Genomic DNA, 18691 nt, shown 5'->3' on the forward strand with positions numbered 1-18691 from the left:
GAGGGGAGCAGAAGCTCACACACACACCCTTCCCCATGGCCAGTTCCCTGGCCTTGATCCTTGGGGCCAGTGAACTTGCCTACCTGAGAACAGCTTACCAATAAACCTGCCTTTAATATAAAATAAATAAATAGTTATAATAACTATTACAAATGTTTAACTATCATTCAGTGAGTTCTGAGTCCTCATGTCAACCCACCCGCCGTCTGACAAGGTAGATAACGTTGTCTCTGTTTTGTACACGGGGACATTGATATTGTGAGAAAGAAATAAAGGGAGAGATGACCAAGAATTCATCAGAGAGCCGGGCAGTGGTGGTGCATGCCTTTAATCCCAGCACTTGGGAGGCAGAGGCAGGTGGATTTCCGAGTTCCAGGCCAGCCTGGTCTACAGAGTGAGTTCCAGGACGGCCAGGGCTACACAGAGAAACCCTGTCTTGAAACACCAAAATAAATAAATAGGTAATTAAAAAAAAAAAAAAAAAGAATCCATCAGAGAACATGTAGGCAGCCTCTAGGCCCAGCTGTCTGAGGTGGGCCCAGCACCTCTCCATTCTGCTCATTTTCAAGGTCTTTCCCCCCCTCCAACCCTTTCCCACAAGGTCGTTTGGATGGTGACATTCTCCTCTGCGATTCTCCTGGGACTCGACGTTGGACTGCTCATCTCACTGGCCTTCACTTTCTTTGTCACCACTATTCGCTCGCACAGGTACTCAGCCTCTGGTCAGTGCAGGACAGCCGTGCAAGGCAAGGGCACAGGGACCTAAGACAAGTACATTTCCTTCCAGAACCAAGATCCTCGTCTTGGGTCAGATCCCCAATACCAACATTTACAGAAATGTTAATGACTACCGGGAGGTAAGAGACAGCCCAGGGATGGGGAAGATGACTCAGTGGATAAAGCCATTCCATGCATGTGTGAGGAGTCTACCTCCTCAGAACCCCTGGAATGTCAGTACTTGGGAGGCAGAGAGAAGACATCGCAGGACAAGCTGGGTATCTGGAGGAAATGAGTCACAGATCAGCTGGGTTTCAGTGAGAGGCCCTGCTTCGGTAAACAGTGGACAACAATTGAGGAAGACACTTGACCTTATCCTCTTTCCACATGCACCTCTTACACCTCTGTGTGCTTGCACACCCGGGTGCCCACACACATGCAGTTACATGCACATACATACAAACATACATAAAACATACATACATACTCACCTACGGGAATTGGGGTTAGAGCAGCAGCCACTTTGAAGCACTGCAGCCCACTCCACAGGGGATAGGAGACTTGAGGCTCCAAGGGACAGGTTCCTTACACCCCTGCAGCCAGCAGAGGGCCCTCCAACCTCTCACTGTGACTCAGAAGATAGAGTGAGGAATGGAAGAGTACAAAAAGAAGGAGTGCCAGGTGTGTGGGTGTGCTCACCTCTCACCACAGCACTCTGCAGGCAGGGCTAAGCAGGGACCTGTGCATCTCCAGGTTCAAGGCCAGAGATCCAACTCCAGTTCCAAGCTAGCAAAAGCACAAAAGAGGGGCTGGCGAGATGGCTCAGTGGTTAAAAGCACCAATTGCTCTTCCAAAGATCCCGAGTTCAAATCCCAGCAACCACATGGTGGCTCACAACCATCCGTAATGAGATCTGACTCCCTCTTCTGGAGTGTCTGAAGACAGCTACAGTGTACTTACATATAATAAATAAATGAATCTTTTAAAAAAAGAGAGAGAGAGAGAAAGACAGACAGACAGAGACAGAGACAGATAACAGACCACACACACACACACACACATGGTGGGGGTGGGATGGAGAGCAAGCTATTTTTCTAGACTTCAACCCATTAAGGACAGAGGTTCTTGAGGAACCATGAAAGCAGTGTAGTTCTGGTGGTGGAGGTGGCTCACGCTTTTAATCCCAGAATTTGGGAAGTAGAAGCAGGCAGATTTCTGTGAGTTTGAGGCCAGCCTGGTTTACAGAGCAAGAGCAAGTTCCAGAGCAGCCAGGGCTACATAGTGAGACCCTGTCTCAGAAAACAAAACAAACATACAAACAAACAATTTAAAAAATGATAAGGCTGTGTGGTTCTTTCTCCCTAAAAGAGCGGGGACCTTGTACCATGTCTTGCAGGTGATTCTCATCCCTGGGGTGAAAATCTTTCAGTGTTGCAGCTCCATCACGTTTGTTAACGTGTACCGTCTAAAGCACAAGGTGTTAAAAGAGGTGAGGGCCTACTTGCCCCCCAGGCATCCTCTACATCGTTGGGTTTCCCTTTCTGCCCTGTCTTTGTGTGAGACCCCTCTTCTGTCTCCCAGGTCAATATGGTGAAGTTTCCCCTTAAAGAAGAAGAAATTTATACTCTGTTTCATGAAAGTGAGACCACTATAGCAGAAAACAAACTTTGTAGGTGTTTCTGTGACTGTGAAGAACTGGAGCCAGAGATCAGGGTGAGCCGTGTCTCCACATCTCTCCTGTCCCGTTCTTCTCCTTCCTCCCTCCCTTCCTTCCTTCCCTTCTTCCTTCTTCCCTCCCTCCCTCCCTTCCTTCCTTCCCTTCTTCCTTCCTTCCTCCCTCCCTCCCTTCCTTCCTCCCTCCCTCCCTTCTCTTTCCCTTTCTTTTCTTTTCTTTTCTTTTCTTTTCTTTTCTTTTCTTTTCTTTTCTTTCTTTCCTTCCCTCCCTCCCTCCCTCCCTCCCTCCCTCCCTCCCTCCCTTCTTTTTTTTCTGTTTGTTTTTAAGTCGGGTTTTTCCATGTAGCCCTGGCTGTCCCGAACTCACTATATAAGTCAGCCTAGTTTTGGTTTTGTTTTTTTCAATTTTTTTTGTTTTTTTTTGTTTGTTTGTTTTGTTTTTTGAGACAGGGTTTCTCTGTGTAGCCCTGGCTGTCCTGGAGCTCACTTTGTAGACCAGGCTGGCCTCCAACTCAGAAATCTGCCTGCCTCTGCCTCCCGAGTGCTGGGATTAAAGGCATGCACCACCACGCCTGGCTTTTTTTTTTAATTTTTTTATTAGATATTTTCTTCATTTACATTTCAAATACTATCCCGAAAGTCCCCTATACCCCCTCAGCCTGGTTTAGACTTCACAGAGATCTGCCTGTCTCTGCTTCATGAGTTTTGGGATTAAAGGCATGTACCACTACCACCTGGCTTTCCCCCGCCCCTTTTCTTTAAAATCAACTAGCTATCCCTTTAAAAAAACAAACAAACAAAAAACCCAGTCCATTCCACATACACCAATGCACATACAGACACAACACTAGTTAGACTGTGAGGGCCACACACATGCAGATATAACACTAGTTAGACTGTGAGATGCATGCATATGTAGATATTAACACTAGGTAAACTGTGAGAGTCACACACATGCAGATGTAACCCTAGATAGACTGTAAGGGTCAAGCACATGCAGATATAACACTACATAGACTCTTTTTTTTTTGTTTTTCTTTTCGAGACAGGGTTTCTCTGTGTAGCCCTGGCTGTCCTGGAACTCACTCTGTAGACCAGGCTGGCCTCCAACTCAGAAATCCACCTGCCTCTGCCTCCCAAGTGTTGGGATTAAAGGCGTGTGCCACCACGCCCAGTTTAGATAGACTCTTGATATGGAAAGAGTGGAAACATGAGGGAGCTATTTGAGTTTAAGATCGATGTGAGGGATAGAAGGGGAATTGGAGAGGTAAGAATCTGGAGTGGGTTTGATCGAAACACATATACATCATATATATATATATATATATATATATATATGCAGGCACATTTGTGTGTTGTATGTATGTGCATATATATATATATATATATTGCAGGGTCTATGTAGCTCTGGCTGGCCTGGAACTCACTATGTAGCCCAGGTTGGCAATGAACTCACTGAGATCCATCTGCTTTCTCCTCTCAAGGGCTGGAAGCAAAGGCCTGTACAACATACCTCTCTGACCTTGAACTCTTGACCCTACTGACTCTGCCTCCCAGATTCTGGGATGCCATCACACCCAACTTGTTTGAGACAATGTATCATGATATAGTCTAGGCTGGCCTCAAGCTCAGAGTACATCCTCTGTCCCACCCCAAATCCTGGAATTGCCATGCCATGCTAAGTAAGCTTGTGCTGCTTGCCTCCTCAGCACCCAGAATGTGTAAGATGGTTTTGAAACTTCATGGGGTTTAACTCAAATTAGGGAGGCAGCTCTCCATTAATGTGACATAAATATAATGCATAGTTTCAATAGTAAAGTAACTATCTAGCTGGGCAGTGGTGGTGCACACCTGTAATCCCAGCACTTGGGAGGCAGAGGCAGGCAGATTTCTGAGTTCGAGGCCAGCCTGGTCTACAGAGTGAGTTCCAGGACAGCCAGGGCTACACAGAGAAACCCTGTCTCATGGGGAAAAAAAAGTAACTATCTTTTACATTTCTCATCTTTGTATAATATCCAAGCATATTATAATTTTAATCTTTTTTTCCTTTCAAGATGGTAAATAATGATACCATTTGATTTTTTAGATTTTTTTATGTGTATACAATTTGTGTATGTATGTGTGTAGATGTGTATGTATGTGTGTATATATGTATATGCACATATATACATATATACACATAAATATATATATAATGTGTATAAATGTATATGTATGCATGCATGTCTATGTGTGCATGTGTGTGCATGTGCGTGTGCATGTGCGTGTGTGTGTGTGTGAGTGTCTGCAGATGCTCACACAGGTTAGAAGAGCATCAGATCCCCTGGAGCTGGAGCTTTAGGTGACTGTGAAGCACCTGAGATGGATGCTAGGAACTGAACTCCAATCCTCTGCGAGAGCAGCAGGTGCTCATAACTACTGAGCTGTCTCTCCAGCCCAACTTGAAGTTATTAATAAGAATCGTAATGTACCATGGAGTATGAGTAGCACTACTTCTGATTATACGCAGAAGAATATGTCTGGCTTCTAACAGCACATGAGACTTTGGATCGAGAGAGTGGCATGAACTTAGAAAGCCAGAGGCACCACATGGTGAATGGCTACATGCTGCTGAAGTCACTGACATTGCTATTGGCATGGAAACTAGAGATCTCCATGCCAGTAAGCTTGGCAGGAACTCTGAGGCAGAAATATGTATGAGGCTCTCAGGATCATAGGAGTGATGCTCTCAGGCAGACACAACCAGTGGAGGGGAAAGAAGGACAGGTGACAAGCCCAACCGTCACACTCCATATGCAGAGGCCACACTAGCCTGGCTCTCTGTGGTGCTCCCAGCCCACGGTTCTGTCCGTATGCTACACCAGCCCCTGAGTCTCTTAGGAGATGGGAGGCAGGCAGAGATAAAGACACCAACTGCTGTGTTCTTAGAAGGCTAGATGAAAGGCTGTTCATGCAGATAAGAAGATGTGGAGGAGCCCCTGATAGGAAGCAGATTACAGGTCTGAAGAAATGGCTCAGCAGTTAACAATACTTATGCTCTGCCTTCCGACTCGGGTTCAGTTTCCAGCACCCACAGGAGGAGGCTCAACTACCTATAACTACAATTCAAAGTGATCTGTCACCCTTTTTTGGCCTCCTGTATACATGTGAAGTATTTGGCTTGATTGTATATACTGTATAATGCACATAGGCACATACATACATACATACATACACACATGTAAAAAGAAGGGAGAGAGAAAGCACTTTACAGGAAGTAGTAATAAATACTGGAGACTCATTGGGACCCAGGAGTAATGGATGTGACTAGAGTAAAGGTGATTTCAAGTCTGGCTCACAGACTAATGTGACACACAGTTGGGAGGTAGGTACCAGGGAGTAGGGAAGATGAGAAACTGCAATCTCTGTTGCTTCAAGTGCTAGTGGGACAGCCGAGCTCATAGGAGCGATGAGGTAGAGCTTCAGAGGGAACACAGCAGGCCAGGAGGACAGGGGCTTCAGCCCTGCCTGAGCTTCACCAAGGTCCCACTCTCCTCTGATGTCCCAGGTCGTCTACACAGAGCGATATGAAAACAGACAGGAGCAGGACTCATCCATCAACCTGATCCGCTGCTCCTACCTGGGCAGCGGGGACAGCAGCCAAGTCACTTCTGAGGAACAGATTCCCTACACAGTGTCTTCCACATCACAGAGAAATATAGTGCAGAGCTACGAGGACACGGAGAAAGCCTGGCAATCCAACAGCCCCCCAAGAAACAGTCCACTCCCACCGCCCGAGAACTCAGAAAGCTTAGCACAGAGCCGATCCAGATCCATTATCATGCCTTACTCAGATACAAGTGTGCAGACCAACACCCATACCATCATTCTGGACTTTTCCATGGTGCACTATGTGGATAATCGGGCTTTGGTTATACTAAGGCAGGTAAGTACCAAGGAGGCCTGGCTCTAGGCTCTGACTCCTCCTACAACTCACACTAACCCCCCGCCCCCCCCCCCACCAGTGTGGTTCTCTGCATCGTGGGATTGCTCAGTCACTAGAGATGGGGACACTGAAGGTAGTTTACAATCAATCAGAATGAGAAGGAAATAAGCCAGCTCTGATTTGTTGAACCAGAGCAGTTAGTTCCCTAGTCCTAAGTCATTCATCATCTCTCAAGAAACTGGGGACAGAGGAGGTGTTTCTTAACATCACAGAGGCAGTGTCTATGTCCTGCCCACTGTGGAACTCCCAGGACAGCTACAGACCTTTGCAGTGACAAAGCTCTACAGAAAACGAAATGGTCACCAAGATTTCTTCCTCTGCTCCAGGCAGTGCTCAGCCTGGAAGTTAGAAGAAATGACACTTCAAATCTGACCCTGCAGATCTGTCAGGCACCAGCAGGGTCTCCCCTCCTCCCGGTCTCCTTTTTGTTGCTATGACTCGGAGGTTCCCTCAGAAGTCTCTGCTTCTGCAACAGAGTGGAAGCAGAGCCGCATGGTTACCCAGCTGGCTTTGCTGTTTAATGCCTTCTCCTCTCAGACACACCTTGGTTCCACCCCTGTTCATGATGGCCCAGTTTAAACATGTGGGACACTCCCTCCCAGCTCTCAGGGACCTGCCCCGCTCCTTTGATGGTCATGTCCTCTTCTGACTTGAAGCCTTCACACTCCTGAAGAAGTAGGCTTTTCTTAAGAGCATCTGGCTCCTCTTTTTTTCTGATCTGGAACTTACTATGTAGACATAGCAGCTGGCTTGGAACTCACAGAGATCTGCCTGCCTCAGTCTTCCAAGTGCTGGGATCAATGTGTGCCCCACAATGCCTGGCTCATACCCACAGTTTAGATTCAGATGTATCTGATGCTGTTTCCTTCTGGGAACTTTTCACCCAGGCCATTGGGCTGGGCTGCATTGCCGCCTTCTAGGCTTGTACTATAGTAACTTTAGAGTTGCTTAACCCACATTCTCAAACGCTCCCTGCAGGACCATGCTGAGCATACACACCTTTGCCTTCAGTTCTCCCAGCAGCCCCAAGAACAGCCCCTGTGTTGAAGACTTGGTGCTTCAGAACATCTGGCATCTGGCTTTTCCTGGCTCCCACCTGCTCTGTAGAACAGTGCCCAGCACCCGTCTCTTGCCTCCCATTCTTACAGAGGCACCTTGAACTCTGGCACCTACACTTGACCTGCACAGATGGCTTTCTGATGGAGGCAAACCAGGATCCTTTGCCTTACAGCTGTGAGACTCATGGTCTGCATCTATGTCCTAAAGGTCCAGGCTTCCTCATCCTTCTGTAATGGTTCTGTATGCTCCTGTTGGAGGGAATTATTATATTCCACTTACCCTAAAATAATAAACATGGACTGGAGAGATGGCTCAGCAGTTTTCAGCACTGGTGGCTTCTCTTACAGAGGATCCAGCTCACACCTGTCTACAACTCCAGGGGATTTAATACCCTCTCTAGCCTTTATGGGTACCAGGCACACATTGCAGATACACAGACTCACACACATGTACATGAGTAAATATACAACTTTTTAGGAAGGAGGATAGCTCTTTGTATCCACTCTCTAGAATGTTCCCAAGAGTATCATTGCCCATCTACCCTGAAGCTTCCTCATGCAGACACTCTCATCGTGGGAAGAGTCTCCCTGGCTTGGAATTGTGAGCAGCCTTCCCCGTCACTTCCCACTCACTGTGTGATGCCCTGCTCGGTTTCTGTGTCCCCAGCCGTAGTACTCAGAAGCAGGAAGAAATACAACACCTCCCCCCAGCAGTGAACACCTGATGAGGAGTCAGACACCACCACCACCACCACCACCACCCCTCACCCCCACCCCCGCTGCTAGTTGGTGGCTGTTTCTGGCATGCATGCAGCTCTCTGACTCCACCCTCTCTCGCTCTCCCTGCAGATGTGCAATGCTTTCTACAATGCCAACATTTTGGTCCTCATTTCAGGGTGTCACAGTGAGTTGCCCTTTACCCTGGAAGTGAGTGTGTGTCTTGTGTCCCAGGGGCTCTTCTCTCAGGCGCTGACACCTGTGTGTTTGGGCTTGGTCTGTAGCCTCTGTGGTCAAGTCGTTTGAGAAGAATGATTTCTTTGATGAAGGCATCACGAAGGCCCAGCTCTTCCTCAGCCTCCACGACGCCGTGCTGTTTGCCTTGTCCAGGAAGTTCTCCGAGCCTTCAGACTTAAGTATGGACGAGACCGAGACAGTGATACAGGAAACCTACTCAGAGTCAGACAAGGTTGGATAATGTGGACCCTCAGGGCTTGGGGAGAAGTAGGGAGAGGGGAGTGTCTGATCTGCAGATGAAGGATGTCCAGGAAAGGCTGGGCTGCAACTGTGCCTGAATCTGTAAGCTTGTTCTGGGATCGGCTGCTAAACAGCAGAGACCTGAGCATTCAAGGGCCCCCTATGCTACAGTGTCTGGGTGTCCCATCCAGGACCCATCCCCGGCCAGCAGATGCCTCAGGCACCTCGTCCTGTGGTTAGTGTCACACCAGTTACTAGGCATATGAAATTCTAGACAGACTTTAGAGCATTCCCAACCAGCACCTCTGGATTGAGTCTTAAGTCTGATGAGCTAGAAGACACATCTGCTCTCCCAGGCCTTTGGCTATTATTTACACTGTAAAGAAGGACTCACTCGCCCAGGCAGTGGTGGCGCACGCCTTTAATTCCAGCACTCAGGAGGCAGAGGCAGAGGCAGGTGGATTTCTGAGTTCGAGGGTAGCCTGGTCTACAGAGTGAGTTCCAGGACAGCCAGGGCTACACAGAGAAACCCTGTCTCTGAAAAGAAGAAGAAGAAGAAGAAGAAGAAGAAGAAGAAGAAGAAGAAGAAGAAGAAGAAGAAGAAGAAGAAGAAGAAGAAGAAGAAGGAGTGCTACCATAATATGTGTTTTTAAACTACTCAGAGACGTGAACAATACAGAACACAGCTCTTCTTCATGTCCCTCCCCGTCCACGTCCTCCCCTGGCTTTGATGAGATGATGTGTCACAGGCTATGCGCCTTTGTTCTCCTAGAACAGTCCTCTCCCTTTCAACAAGGACTGAACATGTGCTTCTGGCCTGCTCTATAATCTACTCTTGTTTGTAAACCTCAGGGCTGCTCAGCCTCACCCCCACCTGAAAGCAAGAATTCTCCTGAGGTCAGGCAAGATGCCTCAGTGGATACAGGCACTGTTGTGACGCTTGACTCCCCTGGGAAAGACTTAGACGTGATTCAAATTCACGTTAAATGAATTGATACCCACTGCTAGCATAAGGGAGTGAGCCTTGGAGCCCAACGCCATGGCATGCCAAAGGGGGCTAAAGGAAGGGGTGTAAAGAAGGTGGACATCCTCTTCCTTTCTTTTTCTCTTTCTCTCTCTCTCTTTTCTTTTTCTTTTTTCTTTTTTGGTTTTTCAAGACAGGGTTTCTCTGTATAGCCCTGGCTGTCCTGGAACTCACTCTGTAGACCACACTGGCCTCAAACTCAGAAATCTGCCTGCCTCTGCCTCCCAAGTGCTGGGATTAAAGGTGTGCGCCACCACTGCCCAGCTCCACACGGTGGAAGGAGAGAACCAACCAACTCCCAACTCCCAGAAGTTGTATTCTGACCTACACTGGACTGCACGCGCACACACACACACACACACACACTGGACTGCGCGCGCGCACACACACACAACTTAGATGGAAAAAATAAATTTAAGAATTGTCTTGACAATGTCTCTGCTCAAAGATGACCTTCTTATGCTTAAAGGCTTCCATTGGTTCTCAAATGTCTGTGTCCATCAGAGTGACCTAAATTTGCCATTCAGAGAGAGATAGCTGATCCTGGGTCCCAGCCCCTTGAGGTTTGGCTCAGTGGAGCTGTTATAGGTGTTGAGAGCATCCATCTCTACCAAGTTGCCATGTAAATCCTCTGCTCCTGGGACTAGCTCCACATGCCAGCATCACCACCTTAGAGAATTCACGCCAGGCCTTGCCTACTGAAGTTGCCAGCGATCTTTGGATATGTATCAGAAGCTGTTTCTAGAAATCACTTATAACCTAGACTATTTTTCTTGCTGGATTATCTGGAAGTGGTAGCAATTCAGGGTGGCTCTGACCTGAATTCGAGGCTTGAGGTTTTCTGGCTCATCCAAAGACTGTAAATAGTATTCACATAGCTCTACTCTCAACACACCCAGGAGCCCTGAAAGCAGCTGGGTGACTCTATCCAGACTGCCAAACTGCTATAGAACAAAAGTGTACATAATGCCCCAGTTCACGCCTTGATTTTCTTTTCTTTTCTTTCTTTTTTTAAAAAGATTTACTTATTTATTTTATGTATGTGAATACACTGTGAGGGCATCAGATCTCATGACAGATGGTTGTGAGCCTTCATGTGGTTGCTGGGCTTTGAACTCAGGACCTTTGGAAGATCAATCAGTGCTCTTACCCACTGAGCCATCTCGCCAGCCCATCACACCTTGATTTTTCAATTGGTGTTATTTATGGTGTCTTCAAGCAAAGGATTTGTTGTTGTTGTTGTTGTTATTGTTGTTTTCTTCAAGACAGAGTTTCTCTATGTAGCCTTGGCTGTCCTAGAACTACTCATCCTATAGACCAGCCTGACCTCAAAATGAGAGACCTGCCTGCCTCTGTCTCCCAAGTGCTGGGATTAAAGGCATGATCCGCCATGACCGGCCTCAAGCAGAGGTTTTTGTTTTGCTTTGTTTTTTTTTTTTTTTTTTTTGAGGGTCAAGCAATCCTGATGCCTTCATTGCTTCCCCAAAGGCCCCTGCTCTCACTCCCATTATAGCCGGTGATGGATTACAAAATCAGTCTTGAAGGTCACACACCTGTACATGCTCCTTTGAGTAAGTTCCCCTTTTTCGGGCTTGAGAAACTCTCTTCACAGAAGTATTTAATGAAAACGCATGTGGCTTGGGGTTGCTGTTGCTTTGTTTTTCCCTCAGTACCACACTGTTCTGAGTTGCTAGCATTACTATAATGCATCTGAACATTTGGTGAAGGAGTCCAGTGACATCAGCTCATGATCCCTAACTCATGATCACCAATAGGTGTAATCGTTTCTGTAATTCACGAAACTAGCACTCACCCACTGTTTTCTATGTTACAATTCTTTCTTCCCTATTATTCCCTGTTATGTAAGTCAGAGTCCCTAGGACCAGGTGAGCTGAATGACAGGCTGTGGCCTTGTTCCTGGGTCGATGGGAGAAGCTTCTAGTGTATCGGCACTAAGGACAGGCATTACTGTGGCTTCCAGGGGACATATGGCCAGGGGTCTCTAACAAGCACCCTTCTGCTCACCTGACATTTTTTCAGGACTTCCAGTAAACTGTCCCCCAGCCCGACAGTTAAGGAGGAGACTAGAGGAAGAGTACGCTTTATTTTGTATTAAGCTCAAGTGACTTACAAGCATACAGATGGATTGGAGACAGTGGAAGGATAGATGGACCTGCACATCCAGGAAGCTTGAGAGCCTGAGACTCATGGCCATACAGATGGCAACAAAATTAGGGACCTATATAGAATGCCCTATAGGGAAAGTATAGGTGGAAAGGAAATGAGCCCAGGATCAATGCTTGTGACGTTTAAAAAGCCAGCAAGAGGCCGAGGAGGCAGCAAAGACCCCACAGAATAACAGAAGGAAGAAGGACAGGTATTTCAGAAGGGAGAAGGAGGGAACATTGGACACTGTTCCTGCAATATGACTTCATGTCTTGGGGGCACCTGCTATGTGACAGGCTGACATATCTGATACTGGGGACATGTAGAACAGGCTGTGCTCTACATCAAGGAGCTTAGAGTCTAGCTAGGGATAGGTTTGTACGTGAGGGGTCAGTCGGCTCACAGAGGAAGCTGGGAGCCCGGCTGGCCATCTTTGCTCTGCATCTAGAATGAAGAACACGTGTACACGGACAAGATGAAGATGAATGAGGGAGGCAAAGCTCAAGAGAGACGAGTGTAGTCAGGCCGTTCCCGGCCTCAGGAAGGCTAGAATCAAGAGCGGGCACCGCAGCTGGAGAGAGACTGGTGAAGGCAGAGAGGCCAGGCTATACGCACAGCCTTACAGCGCCCTAGATGTCAGGATTGTGTTGGGGGTTGGCAAGTGAGATCAAAAAGACAAGATATCTTGTAAAACCCAGTCTAGCTAGAAAGGCCCAAGAGAGCAGAAGTTAGGCTTTGACTAAACCCAAAGAAGAGAGAATGACTAAGGCCCGGAGCAGACCTGCAGCAGACGAGGCAACAATAACCCATGGTTGTCAGGCTTGCCTACTTGGAAGTGAAGTTTTTATTTTATTTTATTTTATTTATTTATTTATTTTGGTTTTCCGAGACAGGGTTTCTCTGTGTAGCCCTGGCTGGCCTGGAACTCACTTTGTAGACCAGGCTGGCCTCGAACTCAGAAATCCGCCTGCCTCTGCCACCCGAGTGCTGGAATTAAAGGCATGCGCCACCACACCTGACAGTCTTTAGGTTTTAACCCTTCTAAATGTGTGTGTGTTTCAGAATGGCAATCTGAGCAACCTGAGACTCAAAACGGGAAAGGCCATCATAGAAGGCTCCCAGCATGCAAGTCCAGGATTCACCAAGAACCTAAAGTCTGGTACGGATGACTTGGAGTTTGACCTGGAACTGGATCCCATGCTGTCTTTTGAACAGAGCAGTGGGATGGACCTCAATCTGGACCTAGACTTGGACTTGGACCAGTCAGAGCTGGACCCTGGATCTGAGCTGGATTCTGAGATCCAAGCCAAACCTGAGCTGGAACTAGAGTCGGAGCTTGAGACAGATGCCCAGACAGAGCCCGAGACAGAGGGAGAGCCAGAGCTGGAGCCAGAGCCAGAGCCGGAGCCAGAGCCAGAGCCAGAGCCAAAGAGAGAGAGGAAGACCAGGAAAAGGTCTCAGAGCCCCTGGCGGAACTACTTCACTGCTTCTCACTTTGGTTCTTCAAACTCCCAGTCTAGAGCTCCACCTCAGACACGCCCAGAAAAGAGACAGCCACATAATTACCCCAATTCTCCCTAAAACAATAAGGATCCTTGGTAGGTGACTGCAAAATGCAGGCAGAGTATCTTGGCAAATCCTTCCTGCCCTACCTGGCATGACATCTAGACTGGGTACAAGCCACCAGTCCTGTCTCTGTGACCCCTCCACCTGCTGACTTCCTTCTTATTGGATTCTGGGATCACATGCTCATCATATGCCCAGGCTATGTGACTCAAGGTTGGCAGTTGTCTCTGGGTTCTGTCTTCAGGCTTTGCAGATTGCATCTTCAACAGATTTCCAGTGAAGGCCTCCCTGCACGTACTCTCTGGGAACTGTGCCAGCTTGTCTCTGAGTTCCTCCTCTCAGCTCTGCTTCCCTTTCTCCAGAGACATGAGACTTGAATAAAATATGGGACTCTACTTAACACTGAGATCTCACCTGCTTTTCTCTGTATCCCTCACCCTGTGGAAATGTCAGATGGGAGGGACTCCACAAGGGAGCCAGCAAAAGGAAACCCAGGTGAGTTGGAGCTGACATGGAAGAGTTCTCACCATCCGGATGCAGCCAGGTTGCAGGCCTGGGACCCTGGCACCTGCTGAGCAGAGGGCTTTTGCTGCCACTCTTCCCTTCTGCTGGTGTCACGGTTATTTGGTGGCACTAACAGGAAGGAATGGCGACATGACTAGACTCTCTCTAGTATGTCTACAGCTGCTCTTTCTTACAGGCATCCCAAGCCAACCTGAAGCCAGAATTTCTGGTGGGCCAGACTTAAAGTGTGTGATGGGTGGAGAGATGGACGGCTCAGCAGTTTAGAGCACTGACTGATCTTGCAGAGGACCCGGGTTCAGTTCCCAGCACCCACATTGGGTGGCTCGCCGTGCATGTAACTCCAATCCCAGAGAATCTGATGCACTCTCCAGTGGCACTCCATACAGCTGCTATTCATTCAGACAAGCAGGCATGCATACACATCGAGAAGAAATAGATAAAAGTTTAAAACTGATAGATACAAGCCTACCTGAGGACTAGGAAAGGCCATCCTAGTTTTATTCAAATCCATCTAAGGTTTTCTTGTTTCTCTATTAAAAATAACTTAAGCCAAGAAGAGAATTACAGACCTATGATATACAGACAGACCAAACCTTACATTTTACTTCCAGTCGATAAACATGACTCCTCATGGCTGGGTTTCTCTTATTGTCAGATGAAAGATGCCTTGGGCTATGGAGGTGGCTCAGAGAAGAGAGCTACTACCCAAGCACAAAGGCCTGAGTTCAGATCCCCCAGCACCCGTGAAAAAAGCTGGGCATGCCACCTTACACACGAAACCCCAGCCCTGGGAGACAGGAAGATTGGTGGTACTCCTTAGACTGGCCACCAGCCTAGCCAGAACATGACAAGTTTCAGATTGAGGGAGATGAGACACCCAGGACCGTCCTCTGACCTCCATGCATGTGGTCACATGCACTTGTAGACACACAGTCACACACACATCTCTGATCACAGACACAACATATGTGTTCTGTTGTTACACAAGTGCTTGGTGGGCATCTATTCCACGCACTGCACCTCCAGCTGTGGTGACTCAGAAGGCCATCCTGTGACTAGAAGTCACGTCCAGTGTCTCCCTAAACATACACAAAGAGGCACACCCCGGTGATCCTAACTCTCAGGAGGGTCTGTTGGGAAACAGCCCAGACCACTTGGCTGGTTGTAGGCTACCCTGGTTACACAATGTTGATGTCAACGTGAGAGAATCTAGGAATGAGCCTCTGGGGCTTCTCCAGAGAGAACTAACTGAGGGGAGCCCTACCCTTAGAAGCCTACAGCCGACAGCCCAGATGCCAAGAGGTGTTGCTGCCTGCTTTTCACCTCCTGGGCGAGTCTATGTGCTGTGCCACCAGCCTCTGTCACCTCCATACTCCAGCTTCCTTGGCTTCCAACAGGGACAGACTCTAGGAATTCTCAAGCCTTCAGCCCCAGATTCTGACCACTGAAAGACTTCTCTTCCTGAACTAAACAGTACCAGCAGATACACAGCCACTGTTAGCCCACCCTGCCCTGCCAGGAAAGCCAATCTAATAAGTCCTGTGTGTGCACATGCTCTATCAGTTCCGTTCTAGAGAACCCTACCTAATACAGAAAGCCTGCCTAAAAAAGATAATCACTCTGAGGAGGTAGGATATATATTGGTTTTACATTGCTGTAATGACATATCTGAAGCAGGTTTTCTAGAGACATTTACTTAGCTAGTGATATAGGGGTGGGGTGGGGAGGGAGGGTCAGAGTCCTAAGATTGGGTACCTTTACTGCCCTGCTGTCTGAGGAGGGTCTATCTGTATGGGATGCCACTTTAAAGGGATCCTGTGTGGAAGGAAGAGCCACATCTCCAGAAAGAAGACAGAGAACTCACTCTTTTTTTTTTTTTTTAAAGATTTTTTTATTTTTTGTTTTTTCGAGACAGGGTTTCTCTGTATAGCCCTGGCTGTCCTGGAACTCACTTTGTAGACCAGGCTGGCCTCAAACTCAGAAATCCACCTGCCTCTGCCTCCCAAGTGCTGGAATTAAAGGCGTGCACCACCATGTCCAGCTATATAAGTACACTGTAGCTATCCTCAGACACACCAGAAGAGGCCATCAGATCTCATTACAGATGTTTGTGAGCCACCATGAGGTTGCTGGGATTTGAACTCATGACCTTTGGGAGAGCAGTCAGTGCTCTTACCCACTGAGCCATCTCTCCAGCCCTCACAACAACTCACTCTTGAACAAGTTCAGGTCCCTTGAGAACAATCCTAATTCCTAAAGGGAAGGTTTTCAACCTGTGGGTTGCAACCCCTTTTTGGGGAGTGGGGAGCGTTGACTGGTCCTTTCACAGGGTCGCATATTAGATGCCCTTCATACTGGATATTTACCTTACAATTCGTAACAGTAGCAAAATTACAGCTATGAAGTTATGAAGCAACAAAATAATGTTATGGTTGGGGTCAGCACAACACGAGGTACTGTATTTAAGGGCTGCAGGTTAGGAAGGTTGGCATCCAACTGTTTTAAAGGGTCCACTCTATCTTTACCTTGGGGACTGTCTTAGTTTGGGATTTATTGCTATGAACAGATACCATAACCAAAGCAACAGTTAATTGGGGCTGGCTTATAGGTTCAGAGGTTTAGTCCATTGTCATCAAGATGGGAAGCATGGCAACACGCAGGCCGGCATGGTGCTGGAGAAGGAGCTGAGAGTTCTATATCTCAACCCCCAGGCAGCAGGAGGTGACTGTGAGCCACACCGGGCACACCTTGAGCATAGGAGACCTGAAAGCCACCCCCAGAGTGATGCACTTCCTCCCACAAGGCCTCACATTCTAATAGTGCTACTTCCCATAGGCCAAATCTATTCAAACCACCACAGGGAACAAAGCTTCTAACACATGAGCCCATGTTTCTCTGTCTCTCAGAGAACATCCAAACCACAGCAGAACCCAAGTCACCAGATTCATTCTTTTATCATGTTCTCTCAACATCCTGAACCCCTACTGTGTGCTAGGTACTATCCCTAGACTTAGAGAGAACTGGCAACAGTTACAAATGGCAGTGAAGGAAGTGCTGCCTGGGAGTGGTGGCCCCGGCTTGCCATCCCAGCCCCAAGGAGGCATACATAGTAGGCTGCTTTTCTGCGGTGTCCTGGCCCGCCAGCCTAGCCCTACTCAGTGAGTTCCAGGCCAGTGAGAGTGAAGGTGCATGGATGGTACTTACAGTAGGACAGCCACAGTTGTCTTCCTGCCTCTACACACACCCAAGCATACAAATGCACCTACACACAGGTGTACAGAAACCTATGCACACAGTTATCTTTATGCATAGTAACAAACGAGCTAAGGAAATGGCTCAGTCAGCACAAGGTCCCGAGTTTGATTTCCAGAATCTGTGTTGGGAAAAACATCAACAACAACAACAACAAAAACGGTGGCTCACATTTGATCCCAATGCCGGGAAGTGGAAACAGGAGGATTCCTGGGTCTGACTAGCCAGTCTTAACCTGCCTGAGACTTTCAGGCTAATGAGAGACCCTATCTCAAAAAAAGCAAAGAGGGTAGATGGAACAAGTCATATGTACACGTACACACACACACACACACAATTAAAAACAAGTGAGTACTCACCCAATATACATTTTTCTCATAGAGGTTAAGAAAAGCCACCTGGGATACCTGCTGCACCAACCCTAAGCCCTCTCTGCAGCTCCAGGTCTGCAGGGTTTTCCCAAAATCCTTTCCTCCCCTAGTGAGTTTAAGATGCCAGGGAGTCAGCAGAAACTGTGGCACCCTCTTAACTCTCTCCAGCTTCTTAGGACTCCCCAGTCTGCATCTCCCCTCCCGGCCCAGCTGTGACATCAGATGTCTTCACCCAAGGTACTTGTTGGCGCTGGGCATGTGCAGAGCTGTACACTTTGCTGGGGTTTCCCAGAGTGAATGTTTTCTCTGGAGGAGGTCATGATCTGGGGGAGGGACAGCATAGCCCTCAGACTAGGCTGCTGGATGCCCTGACAAGTGCATTTGACAAGTGTCCAAGAGAAGGGGAATGAGGAACCAGGGAGGTAGGACAGGACTCTGGGGCCCCTTGCTGAAGAAGCCTCTTCTGTAAAAGACTTACAGAAAATGTGGACTGGGGACCAAAGAGACCAGTGAAGTCCTTAAAGACCACATACACTGAGGTGCATCCACTGGTTTCCACTCTGTCTCAGAAGCTGAGTCTCTGTGATGGCCTTGCACATGTTATAAAGGATGCATACAAGACAGTGTTGGAAAGGATGCTCCCCCTACCCCCACTCTGCTGGTGCACTAGTTTCCCCCACAGCCCTCTCCTAAGACTTACATGCAGGCCAAAACAATGACCCTTTACCACATGCCAAGCTCTGGAGTAAACACTTTTCTAAGACTGAGTGCAAGGCATACAAAACCGCAGTGACTTAGGGTGAGTATCCCCCAGCCTTCCTTCTAAGGGGTAAACACTGCCTCCACAGCCCTCCATCTGACCCACTGTTTACTGTACACTGCAGCAGGGCTTCAAGGTGAGTCCACACTTCTGGGCAGGTGCAGGTAAGAATGAAGGCTTGTGTCACCAAGAGGGGAAGGGGAAGGGTTGGGACTAAAGACAGGTCCTGTTTGCATAGGATGGCATAGACATCTACACTGTGTATGCTCACTGCCCACTGCCTGTCCGTGAGTCAGGGCTATGTCCTGACTGTCCTTTTATCCAGAGGAAGAGTCTCAGACAGGACTGTGCGCAAATGTCACTAAGAATTTCTACTTAGTTTGTACTCCAACTATTAGA

General features: G+C 47.9%; 1 protein-coding gene across 2 annotated transcripts in view; it reads left to right on the forward strand.

Moving 5' to 3' along the window:
• Nucleotides 1-13762, forward strand: part of Slc26a8 (solute carrier family 26 member 8) — a 50632-nt gene extending 36870 nt beyond the window's left edge. Inside the window, exons 13-20 of one of the 2 annotated variants that reach the window (XM_021150005.3) lie at nucleotides 602-708; nucleotides 788-857; nucleotides 2114-2206; nucleotides 2299-2430; nucleotides 5939-6316; nucleotides 8284-8338; nucleotides 8436-8620; nucleotides 12881-13762. In XM_021150005.3, coding sequence (XP_021005664.1) covers nucleotides 602-708; nucleotides 788-857; nucleotides 2114-2206; nucleotides 2299-2430; nucleotides 5939-6316; nucleotides 8284-8338; nucleotides 8436-8620; nucleotides 12881-13399 — 1539 coding nt within the window. In that variant the 3' untranslated portion in view covers nucleotides 13400-13762. The remainder of the gene's footprint in view (nucleotides 1-601; nucleotides 709-787; nucleotides 858-2113; nucleotides 2207-2298; nucleotides 2431-5938; nucleotides 6317-8283; nucleotides 8339-8435; nucleotides 8621-12880) is intronic. The other variant, XM_085832907.1, reaches the window with a different exon arrangement.
• The last annotated feature ends 4929 nt before the right edge of the window (nucleotides 13763-18691 follow it).

This window comes from Mus caroli, unplaced genomic scaffold (assembly GCF_978045245.1).
Source record: "Mus caroli unplaced genomic scaffold, Mus_caroli_1 scaffold_18, whole genome shotgun sequence".
Taxonomy (NCBI): domain Eukaryota; kingdom Metazoa; phylum Chordata; class Mammalia; order Rodentia; family Muridae; genus Mus; species Mus caroli.